We start from the raw sequence: 12,103 nt of genomic DNA, 5'->3' as shown, positions 1-12,103 counted from the left end.
TTATGAGCATCACTTCCTGTAACCTCTTAGTTCAGGAGCCACTGATGGTTGGTGAACCTGGTAACTGGGCCCAATGGGAAAGCTGCTTTCAGGGACAAGTTCTGCATGCCTGCAGATCACACTCTGGTATCCAGCTGGTTGGAACTGTTGCAGTTTTGACATCTGTCTTGGCCTTAGGACTATCCGTCGCTTGCCTTGCTTGGGGAGAAGCTGGCGGAGAACAACATCAATCTCATCTTTGCAGTGACGAAGAACCACTATATGCTCTACAAGGTACTCCTGAGGGTGGGAGGCCTGGTGGCCTGATCTGGCACTCAGTCTGACCTGAAGCCAGTTGGAGATTAGAGTGGGGGTGGGCAGGGTCAAAGGAGGAGAACACTATAGCCCTTTCTAGCTGTGCTTGGAAATACTAAGACTAAGGGAACTCTTGACTGATCACATGGCAATGAATGTTCACCAGATGTTTAAACTGTTTTATCTAATTTAATTCAGAGAAATACCTAGAAAATAGTATGACTTGTAGGGCTGGAGTGATAACTCAGTTATTAAAGGTTAGGCTCACAACTATATATATGTATTTATATATAAGAAAATCATATGAACTGTCATTTTCAGAAAATGGATAGAGACACAGGCCTATTCCAGTCAAGAAGGAAAACATGAAATGAAATTCTGTAAAAGAAACCAATACATTAGACAGCCTGCATAACTAACTCTGTATGCCCTCCTGCAGAAGGTGGAGGCCAGGGGTGGTCCCAGACAGTAATTCTCCTAAAAGCAGTCAGTGACTGAGAGAAGAGAGTGAAAGGCTTATTCAAGCCAACAAGTCTTTTCCCATTTGTCACTTGGGCCACCATTCTGGCAATTATAGTGAGCTACAAGTTGCACTCAAGCCCTTTAGAGAGTAATAGAGGACATTCAGTCTAATCTCTGACCCCTACGTGTATGATCTCAGGTGTGAGTGCATACATACTCAGCGCACACACACACACACACACACACACACACACACACACACAGCAAGAGCTCATGTGAGCTGAGTGTAAACCCAGCTCACTTCCTGATGTCCTGTACATTGCATTGTGAAGGGGATGTTGTCAAGAATCTGTAACTATTCCCCAAAAAAATGCTTGTTGGGTTGTGTTTCAAAGGCTCCTGCCTTATCGGTCATAAAAATGCCACCATGTCTTCCTGAGTTTCAGGGTCTGCTTTGAGCCTCAGTCTATTTTAGATGACTAAATGGAAAGATACTTTTTGTTTGGTGCAAGGCCAGGGGTTAAAGATTGTGCATTGCAAACTGCATTTTTAAATGGATTGATTGTGGGAGCCGTAAGATTGTGCATTGCAAACTGCATTTTTAAATGGATTGATTGTGGGAGCCGTATTGGGCTTTGTATCACTGGGAATAGATCTGCCTTGGCTCGTCCCCTCCCTCAGAATGGGGAGAGTGGTAGGGCTTCTGTCCTGTTGACAGCATAGCTCTCAGGGGTTGTGCTAGGGCAAAGGGCTTTGTCCTGAGACCTGCACACGGGCATCAAAAGGTCCTTAGAAGGACACCCTTTGTACCTTCTGTGCCCCTGTAGCGTAGGCAGAGTCATCCGAGCCCGGGATTACCAGCAGTGGTGGCAAAAGAATTGGGAGGACCAGGTGGGCCCTAGAGGGAGAACAGCTCACCTGCTGTCAGCCCGTTGCTCCCCTCTACAGCCTACTGAATGTCCTGGCTTCTCCCATGGCACCTCCTCCAGCATGGGGTGTCGGGGAGTGACAGAGCACAGTGTGGCCCTTCCTCTTGTCCATAGGGCACTGTTGACTCTGATAGGGTGGAATGTGTCTTAGCGTTACTGTTGCTGTGATGAAACACCATGACAAAAAACAAGCTGTGGAGGAGAGGGTTTATTTGGCTCATAGGCTTCCACATCCGTAGCCCATCACAAAAGGAAGTCAGGGCAGGAACTCAGACGGCAGGACCCTGGAGGCAGGAGCTGATGCAGAGGCCATGGAGGGATGCTGCTTACTGGCTTGCTCTGCATGACTTAATCAGCCTGATTTCTTAGGGAACCCAGGATCTACCAGCTCAGGGATGGCCCTCCCCCATTAATCACTAATTAAGAAAATGTTCTATAGGCTGCCTGCAGTCCAATCTTATGGAGGCATTTTCTCAATTGAGGTTCCAATGCCTCCGATGGCTAGCCTGTGTGAAGTTGACATAAATTAGCCAGCACAGATGACAAAATGGTCTAACTTTTCCTTCTTACTTTTTTTTTTTCAAGAATTTTACAGCCCTGATACCTGGAACCACTGTGGAGATTTTGCATGGAGACTCCAAAAATATTATTCAACTGATTATCAATGCGTACAGTGTAAGTCACTGACCCGGACCCCACTCTTACCTCCACGCCCCTTCTGGAACCCTGAGGCCTGGGAGCTGATATGGGTTTGAGTTGTGACTTAGCTCTGTTCCTACCCCTTCTTTTGGGGACCTCCAAAGTTTGAAGTGTGACTGGGCTGTACTCTGTGTCTCAGTGTCTCTATGTCCTAAAGACTTGGATTTGGGCAGCAGGGGAAATTTCTGGCTAGTTGCCCCCATATCTCCTCTCATCATCTTCTGCAGTTTTGGCTTCTCACAAGTCATAGCTTATCTCTCCTGTGACTTCTGCTCAAATCAGAATTATCTCCTTCCTTCTTCTACACTATGGCTTCATTTCTGTTTGACTCTCCCACCCCTCTGAGGCAGGGTCTCTCTATGTAACCGTGGCTGTCCTTGAATTCACTGTATAGACCAGGCATGCAGAGCTCTGTGAGTTCAAGCCCAGCTTCTGCCTCCCAAGTGCTGGGATTAAAGGCGTGCACCACCTTTAAATCCTTACCTGAGAGCCAGAGTGGTAAGGTTTCCAAATTAACATACACATTTAGTGGTTTTTCAACTTTAGTTTACTTTTAGCAAGAGAGCAGTTAGACTCATTTATAGGGGCTCAACGGATGCTAAAAAATAATGTACAAAAATGGGGTTTGAGAAGTGGGCTCTGTGTCTCAAGCTTTGGGCCCTTAACTAACGAAATCAAAGTGGGAATGGCCTCTCTTCCCATGCAGTCACCTCCTTTCCAGCTGTGGCTGTCAGTCAGAGGCTGGAGACCTCACAGGGCAGAGGGGCTGCTGCTCCTCCTCTCATGACCTCATGACCACAGCTTCTCTCCTGAGGAGTCAGGCCTTAGGAGAAGACAAAGCTAAGGAGTGGCCTTGTCTGGGCTCTTTGAGGACATCTTTCTGGGCTTCTCCGGAATAACTGCCTCCCAGAATTTCCATATTCTGCCAGCTCCAGATCCCAAAGACCCCTGCAGCTGTACCAGAGCATTTTCTGGTGAAGGCCCAGCCCTCTCTTCCTGTGGCTTTGATAATAAAGGGGATAATGTCAGACATGTTTTTATCTCAGCACTTGAGTGGCCAAGGCAAGATGATTATGAATCCAAGGTCACCCTTGGCTATACAGCAAGTCCCTGTTGTTAAAAAAAAATGAATAAAAAGGAGGCAGGCAGTGTTGCTCAGTGGTAGAGCACTGGCCTAGCATGCATGAGCTTGTCCATCCACAATACCATAAAATGTCTCTGTAGAATTGGCTGGGTGGTGTTTGCAGGAATAGAGACACCCTCTGTCCACCAGGATTCCGTGTTGCTAAGTGGTTTGAATGTCCATGCTTGTGTGGGGGAGAAGTCAAACCAAAAGTATGGTGGGAGCTCCTGGATGCTTGGGGTATCCCTTTTTAAAGATTTGTGTATTTTTATCGTATGTTTGTGTTTTGCGTTTGCGCGTGCGTGCATGTGTGCGTTCGTGTGTGTGTGTGTGCGCGCGCGCGCACGGGAGCGCACGTGGACGCGCGTGCACGCATGCAACTCATGTGTATCTGGGGCCTGCTGAGGCTAGAAGAGGGTATGGGATCCCCTGAATTGCAGTTTTAGAGATTTGTAACCCTCCATGTGGATGCTGGGAATCCAATGCGAGCAGCCCGTGTGTATCTTTGGCTTAGGGGTGTTATTTGTGAAGTTTGTGGCATTTTCCCTGACCAGAATTTGTTGTGTATGTATAAAATGATTTCTTAATGGAAATCCATTTTATACATTGGAGGGGGGGGTTGGGGAGATGGTCAGGGAGGAAGGGGAACAATGGGGCGTGTACTCTGCCACTAAGGAGCTGGCCTTGGCATTACTGCCGAGAATGAAGCACACGACTTGGAAGTAAACACTGGAAACTCAGCTTCCAAAACTATGAAGTTACTAGACTATTATCAATAAGTATTCAGATTTAGTAGGAAAGATCTTAAAGTTTCCTTCAGTGTAAGGGACACACAATGGAGTGTTTACATTTAAACGGGACAATCTGCTAAGTTTGGAACATGCATACCCACGTGAAACTATCACTTTTGTCATTGTATTGAATGTGCCTATCGCTCCCCATACTATGACCCTCTGGAGTTCCCCGTGTCTATTCCACTTTTTCAAGATTACAGGAAATTGGACACAGACATCTGGAACTGCCTGGTGTTTGGGGCAAAGTTGCTGCACTCTGCCAGTTGGGAACCATGGTAATGTTGCAAGATAAGAAACAGGTGTGTTGGACCCTGCCCTGGTTGCTGACAGAATTTTAAACCCGTTCTGTCGTAACTTTTGGTCTTTATCCGTGGTTCCAGAGCTTTGAAGATGTCTCTGCCCTCCCTAAGTGACAGGAACACCTTTTGCTTTAATGAGATGATTCCTGGTGTGACCTCCTGAATAGCTTCAGGGTGGGGCAAGTCACTGACCAGACCAAGGCAACAAAGGGTTTGTAACTTTCAGTGTCACTCTTGACCTCCCTGGAGGGGACATGACAGAGTTGATCACCAATAGATGATAATGTAAGCCGTCTTGCTCATAAAACAAGACTACCATAAAAATCCCAAAAGGCCTGGGTACACAGCACTGAGTTGCTGAACACTGAGGTGTGTGGAGGTTGGCACCCCTGGAAAGCATCAAAGCCCCCCAGCACCCTGCACACATTGCTCCATGTGTCTCTTCCACCCTTCAGTTGACCTGACTCCTTTGCTAAATTTCCAGTAATCACATATGAGAGATTGTCCTGCATTCTTTGAGAGCATCCTGAAAGCCGTTAAACTCAGAGCTCATGGCAGGAACCCTAGCCCATAGGTTGTCATAAAGATAAGTGACAACCTGTGACTTGCAGCTGTGTCTGAAGGGAGGAGACAATCCTGTGCTACTGAGCCCACAACCTATGGGGTCTGGCACTGTTTCTACAGGCATTATTAGAGTCGCATTGGACAGTCAGGTGCCACCCATAGACAGTTGCTTTTGTATGTGTGAGGTGTTAAGGTGAGGGAGTCCCATCCACCCCCTGAGGTCAGCAGTGTATGTTGACTGATGTGGAAGACTAAAGACTAAAGTGGTGTGTTTTCCCTTTAGATACCCATTTTCTTGCTGCTGCCTGTCTGGCCAGTGGGAAGGTCTGATGGGCCCCAAGCTCCTGTGTTTTTCCTAACTCTGAGTACACAGGCCTCTCTTGAAAGAGGTGAGCTCTGGGCAGAGGCTCTCAGTAGCTCTGACTAGCCTACCTCCCATTCTTTCCCACCGCCAGGACCCACCATGGCTGAGTGTGCTGACGCTGCTTGCTGTTTTCAGCATTGCCTTGACTTGTGGTACGTTTCATGAGTCACTCAACCATGACTATGTGTGGGTCTTGACTTTGCCCCCTTGGGTGTTGGCAGTGGATCCATGGGGACCCTGGAAGACTCTGGTCAGAGTATGTGTAACAAACGAAATGGTTGTAGTCTTTGGACCAGTCTGATTTGTGTGTATCTTTCACAGAGTGGAATTGTCAGCTCTTAGGTTTATAGCCTTTTTCTAACTGTGCCAAACACCCTGTGTTCCTCTCTGCCCAAGAATGTTTGGCAGCAGGAGAGGTGCTCCTGCTTCTGAAGAGAGGCGCTCAGTCAGAAAGCATGGGGCCTCTTTTAAAGTGGGAGAGAGCAGGATGGCGGCAAACCACTGGAGTAGCCGTGAAGGGTGACGTCAGAGCCTGTGGTGGATTCTGCCCTAGCGGAGCACATGTTTCTCTTTTGGTTGTTGCCATAAAGTCTGCTCCAACCTCCCCCATCCCCCACAGCTGGCCCGACCTAAAGCAATTGCAGATGTGACCTAACCTGGCACTGGGTATGTAACAGAATAGCAGTTGAAGGGCTGGTGTTCTTGTCATTGTCTTCTTTTTCTAGGATGGGGGTGAGAAACCATCTTCAGGGGCAAGCTGGTAGCAATTGAGTAGATTCTTGAATTACACATGAACATCCGCACGCATAAGAACCCAGTCCTGTGGTTTTGATCCTCTGATAGGTGTTGTACTTCATCCTTTTCATCAATAAATAACATCTTAAGAGGCTGATTGTGGCCAGCATTGTGTGGCAGCAGGACACTCAGCCTTCCCTTGCAGGAGCTTGTGGCATTTGGGGGAGGCTGACCTTACAGCCATGGGGCAGGGCGACCTGGTGATTCACGCTTTCCAAAGTCAGTGGAATCCTAAGAAAGCAGCCTGTAGACGTGGAATGAGGATGAGCCCTGGAGGGAGGAGAGGCCTGCCTGCCTCAGCAACGGAGCTTTGTGCCTCCGCTTTTGCTACCCTAAATGAGAATCTGAGCCGAGTCTTTACAAAAGCAGCCAGCCAGAACATGGGCTAGGGGACTTATGGCCCACAAAGAACATAGCACTCGTTCCCTCCCTTTTTTTAGAGGATGTTTTTTATTTTAATTTGTATGTGTGTGTTTGCCTACCTGTATGTTGGTACACCGTGTGCATGCCTGGTAGCCTTGGAGGACAGAAGAGGATGTCAGATCCCTTAAAACTAGAATTAGAGACGCTGGGAGCTGCTGTCTGGGTGCTGGGATCCAAACTCTGTGTATCAACCAAGGATTTCAGCACAGATGTGTAAACTAACGATATGACTGCTCCATGATGTGGTTGAGGAGAAAGTTTATATTGTATGTCTGAGGGAGAGGACAGTCAGAGGCATCTGGAAGAGTCCAGAGCAGAGAAAGTAGTAGACTAAACATGGCCAGCAGACTAGACCAGGCTCTGAGAGGAGATGGGGGCAGGGGAGAGGCAAGAGAGAGAGGAAGACAAAGGGGGGGGTAGCAAGAGAGATGCCAAAATGTAAGGGCTTTATGGGGATGAGAAGCTGGAGAAGTTTAGGCTGGGGGAGGGGTGACAAGAGCCCAGGTGTTTTTGATAGCAAGGAAGCCTGGAGGCCAGCATGCACCAGTAAAATACATAGCTATTTTACCTGACCCTCTGGAAGAGCAGCCAGTACTCTTAACCATTGATGTACCTTCCCATCCCCCCTCTCCCTGCTTTTTATAAATACAAATATAGTGTGTGTGTGTGTGTGTGTGTGTGTGTGTGTGTGTGTGTGTGTGTGTGTGTGTTTCCCCTTTGTGTATGGGTGTCTTCGTGTAAATGTATGTGTGATGCCCATGGAGGCCAGAAGAGGGGTGAGATTCCCTGGAGCTGGAGTCACAGTTTTGAGGTACCTGATGTGGCTGCTGGGGACTCTTCCTCTGGGACAACAGTCAGTACTCTTTAAGCACAGATCCACCCCTCCATTCCTACTGTCTTTTCTTCAAAGATTTAGTCTGTATCTGGCCCACGTTCCTGAATATAACTGTTGTTACAAACATCTATACTTCCTGTCCATCTATTCATTCAGCCAGACCCTGTGCCACGGCCTGGAGAGAGAAGGTTCACAGTACAATGGGAAGGCAGATTTGTAAATAACTGGTCCCATTTGGTGGAAGAGGGTGGTGTATCGAGTAGCACTTCTGTGACCTTTGGCCAATTAAGGAATGGCACTTTGAAGAGGAAGTAGCTTTTAGAGAGATGGTATTTTTAGAGTTGTAGAAGCGCTTTGACAGTTTGTTGCAGAGAGAGACGAGTTTTTGTGGAGTGTTTTCAGCAAGCTGTGCATTTGGTGGGGAAACTGCATATTTCATGTATTCAAGCTTAGCACCACATTCCGGAGTTAGCAAGGACGGGGTGGGGGATAGGGTGGGAAAACATTTTGGCTTGCTGTTCATGGGGCAGCTTGGCTGTGTGCCTCTCAGAGTTAAGTGAGTCCTGCTGTCTGTATTATAAACAGACTCTTTATCTTAAATGCCTGATAAGGTAAGACTTCTAAAGAAAGCCACTTACATCATCTGGCCTCAGTTTCTTTCACAGAGACTTTTGAGACAGAGTTTCATTATGTAGCTCTGGAGACCAGGCTGGCTCCAGCTCATGGAGATCCACCTACCTCTCTCTCCTAAGTGCTGGGATTAAAGGTGTGCGACATCACACTTGGAGAATTTTTTTAAAGGGCTGTGTGTGTGTGTGTGTGTGTGTGTACTCTTAAAGTTATTATTCTTTGATATTCCATACATGTATATAATATATTTTGATCTTTTTCTGTTTGGTCCTAGCCCTGTAGCATCTCCTGCTAAAAGCTCCTCAGTTAAGGGTAGGCTCTCCTGAACCTCTCCTCCATTTATGCCAGAATTAGGTTTGCTTGGTTTTGTGCAGATAACCACAGTTGCCCCAGCCTCATGGGTGCCATGGCCATGTCCTGTTCAGAAGACAACAGGTCACAACACTCTTCCCCATCCTCTGGCTCTTACATCCTTTCTGTTCCCTCCCCTGTGACATTCCCTGGGCCTTGAGGGGGCAAAAGGGTGATACACATGCCCCGCTTAGGGCTGGTCACTCGCCGTCAGTAATTCTCAGCACCCTGAACAGCCATGAGCCTCTGTGTCCCTCTGTTGCCTTCTGCAGAAGGAGCTTCTCTGGCCAAGTTTGAGGCAGCGCTTATTTACGGATATGAGCATAAACACTTGGAAGGCGGTGTGGCAGCATGATCATTTAGCAGAACAGCAATAGCACGTTCCCTACCGGTTATGGGAGCATTATAAAAACCAAGAGGCATATAAAGCATTCCACAAACCTTGTATAAACTCAATATACGTGGTTATCTGACACCCAGGTAAAAGACCAGATCATAGCTGGGCATGTTGACTCGTGGCTGTAATTTCAGCCCTTGGGAGCTCGAGGCAAGAGCATTGCAGAGTTCACGGCCAGTCTAGACTACACAATAAGACCATGTTTCAGAAACAAAAATATACGAGAAAACACAGCCACAGAACGACATTGCCAGCACTGGGAAGTTCCTTGTCGGCCTCCTTCTATCACTGTTTCCCAAGGGTAACCATTGGTTCTGCCTGTGGCTGGTTTTCACACTCAACAGTTTGTCAGTAGCAAGGATACATTCTGAGAGACACATCCTCAGACAGGTTCAGCTTTGTACAAACAAAGAGTATATGGCATGTAAACCTAGATGGTGTAATGTACCACATGTCTCGACTATCTGCTGTTGCCTTTCACTCCTGGGCTACAAACCTGTAAGAATGACACATACTGATTACTGCAGGCAGTTTTAACAGTGGTAGCCATTGTGTCCCTGAACAGACAAAAGATAGATTAACAACACTAAGTGATGGGACGTTTCCAGATCCCATAATCTCATGGGGCCACCATTATATATGGTCTTCCGTGGACCAGAATATCTTTATGAGAGAATAAATATAGCGTGTCTGGCTTCTTTTCAGCAACATTATATACTTCAGTGTCATTTCACACAGTTGTGTTTGATTCATTGTCACTATTCTAGGTGCTCTGCGATATGGATATGCTGAGGTCTGCTTTAGTCTGTTCTGACACTCGTAAGCTTTGATTGGTTTCCAGAGTCTTGCCCTTAAGTTGCTGTCGATATTCTTGCTGTTGCCTCTCTGACCTGCACATTTCTGTTGTGCACAATCCTTAGGGGAAGCTAGGACTAAGAGCAGCCTGAGTTACCTATTGCTTTTCCAAAAGCCTGCACCAGCTTCCACTCCAACCAGGAGCTTGAGGACCCCAGCTCCTCCCCGGCCCAGCCTAGCACATGCTACTTTCACCCTTCCTTACTTCTTTCTTTCCTTCTTTCCTTCCTTCTTTCCTTCCTTCCTTCCTTCCTCCTTCTCTCCCTCCCCCCTTCTTTCCTCCTGCTTTGACATGTCGTTTTTCCTTAGTTTTTGTTTCACTTGATGTCTTGGGAAGCTAGTCCACAGAGAAGCGACACTGGGCTGTTGTCCTGAGTGTGTGGGCATGCCTGTGTGTGCATGTATAAACCCAAAACCCAGAGAGCACATGACTAGATTTCAGTAACCGAGTACCTAAAGTCAAGGGTAGAGATGAGAGGTGACTCTGATGGGGCAGACAGGAGGCAGAGCGAAAAATCTTTTGAGGGAGACAGTGTCGTTTGACAGATGGACCATTATCAATCACTCCAAGCTCACACAGGGAGGCCACAAGCCATGTCTACCAAGATAATATATGTGAAGCCTCCTATCTCTTAACTTGGCTTGAGCCTTCTGAGTTAGAGGAAACCATGTGACGTGAGAAAGCCACTGTGGAGAGGGCCTCACTGCAGCAGCTGTTACTAAGTGCTGTGGGCTTCATTTTCTCCCTTTGTTCAGAGCATCCGGTCTAAAGTGGAGCTGTCAGTCTGGGATCAGCCGGAAGACCTTAATCTCTTCTTCACTGCGACCTGCCAAGATGGTATCTCCTACCCTGGTCAGAGGAAGTGTGAGGGTCTGAAGATTGGGGACACGGTAAGTGGTCACCCCTAGTTTATATGAGTCCTTTTTCTCCTGCATAATTATTCTCTGATAAATTTTGTAACTTCGTGGAGTCTTCTAGAAGCTTGTGCTCTGCCTTGGGTTCAGCATCCCTCCAAAGGCTGCTGTGTGTTTTGTGTGCCAGAACTCCAATCCATAGACCCCTGGGTGCACTGCCACCTGAGGTTTCCTCAGTGACACTGATTGAGTCCTTGGAGCTTTAGTCACTGTTGTTTTAGCTTGACAGAGATGCAGTCAGGTGGAAGCGTGTAGACAGGAATCTAGGAGACATGGCTTCCATTCCTCATCTTTTCTCTTAATCACTGAGCCATCTCTCCAGGCCCCTTCCTTTCCTCAGAACATAGAGTGAGAGAAAGCTTCCTTGCATACTTCAGAGGGCCTGGGTAAAAACAACAGTATCTTCTGGACACTAATGCAGGTCAACATGGCCATAAGTCAGCTCCCCCAGTCTCAGGAAGACCTGGGAATATCTGCATACATCTAGCCAGGACAGTCTATCTAGTCTCTTCTCTGTAGTTGGAATTTTCTTTGGATCTCCAACCAGCTCCCAAATAAAAAACACAGAGACTTACTAATTATGAATGGTTGGCCTTAGCTTAGCCTTGTCCTACTAGCTCATTTCACTTAGTTTAACTTGTTTCTATTCATCTACATTTTGCCTTGTGGCTTTTTACCCTTCTTTCATTCTGTATGTCCTACTTTCCTGCTTCCTTTATGTCTGTCTGTCTGTCTGGTCTTTGTTGTCTCCCAGGGTCTCTGTTTCTTTCTTCCCCAAGCCTAAATTCCTTCTGCTTACTCTCCCTGCCTGGAAGTCCTGCCTATACCTCCTCCCTCGATAATAACCATTAGATTTTCACTAGACCTATCATGTGCCTTAGGCAGGCAAGGTAAACCAGCAACACATCTTTACATTTTTGCATCCCACCTTTTGACAATCCTACAGTGGTACAGTGGTGCCTGATCACCAAAGAAGGCAAGGGGCCCTAATGATTAGGAAGCAAATCCTTCTCTCAGACAGATTATTTTTCTTTTTCTTTTTGTTTTTTTGTCTTTGTTTTTGTTTGTTTATTTGTTTGTTTTTTGAGATGGGTTACTCTGTGTATCAGTTCTGGCTGTCCTGGAACTCACTTTGTAGACCAGGCTGGCCTTGAACTCACTGAGATCCGCCTGCCTCTGCCTCCCAAGTGCTGGGATTAAAGGCATGCACCACTACAGGCCAGTTTACATTTCACTTTTACCAACTTGAAAAGGTCAACTTGTCAGGAGAGTCATTACAAATAGTTCTTTATGATAATTAACTCAGAAGTCATTCAAAGAACAAAAAAATGATGTGTTTATCACTAAACTCCCACTCCATCTTCCTATTTATGC

The 12,103-nt window shown here is 46.9% G+C and overlaps 1 protein-coding gene across 1 annotated transcript in view; it reads left to right on the top strand.

Moving 5' to 3' along the window:
- Itgb5 (integrin subunit beta 5) overlaps positions 1 to 12,103 on the top strand; it is a 109,163-nt gene that overhangs the window by 64,009 nt on the left and 33,051 nt on the right. Inside the window, exons 7-9 of the mRNA XM_040750877.1 lie at positions 178 to 273; positions 2,271 to 2,360; positions 10,571 to 10,705. Of these exons, the coding sequence (XP_040606811.1) occupies positions 178 to 273; positions 2,271 to 2,360; positions 10,571 to 10,705 (321 nt within the window). The remainder of the gene's footprint in view (positions 1 to 177; positions 274 to 2,270; positions 2,361 to 10,570; positions 10,706 to 12,103) is intronic.

The sequence above is a fragment of the Mesocricetus auratus genome, unplaced genomic scaffold (assembly GCF_017639785.1).
Source record: "Mesocricetus auratus isolate SY011 unplaced genomic scaffold, BCM_Maur_2.0 Super-Scaffold_100008, whole genome shotgun sequence".
NCBI lineage: Eukaryota > Metazoa > Chordata > Mammalia > Rodentia > Cricetidae > Mesocricetus > Mesocricetus auratus.
This window is presented reverse-complemented; position numbering and strand designations above follow the sequence as displayed.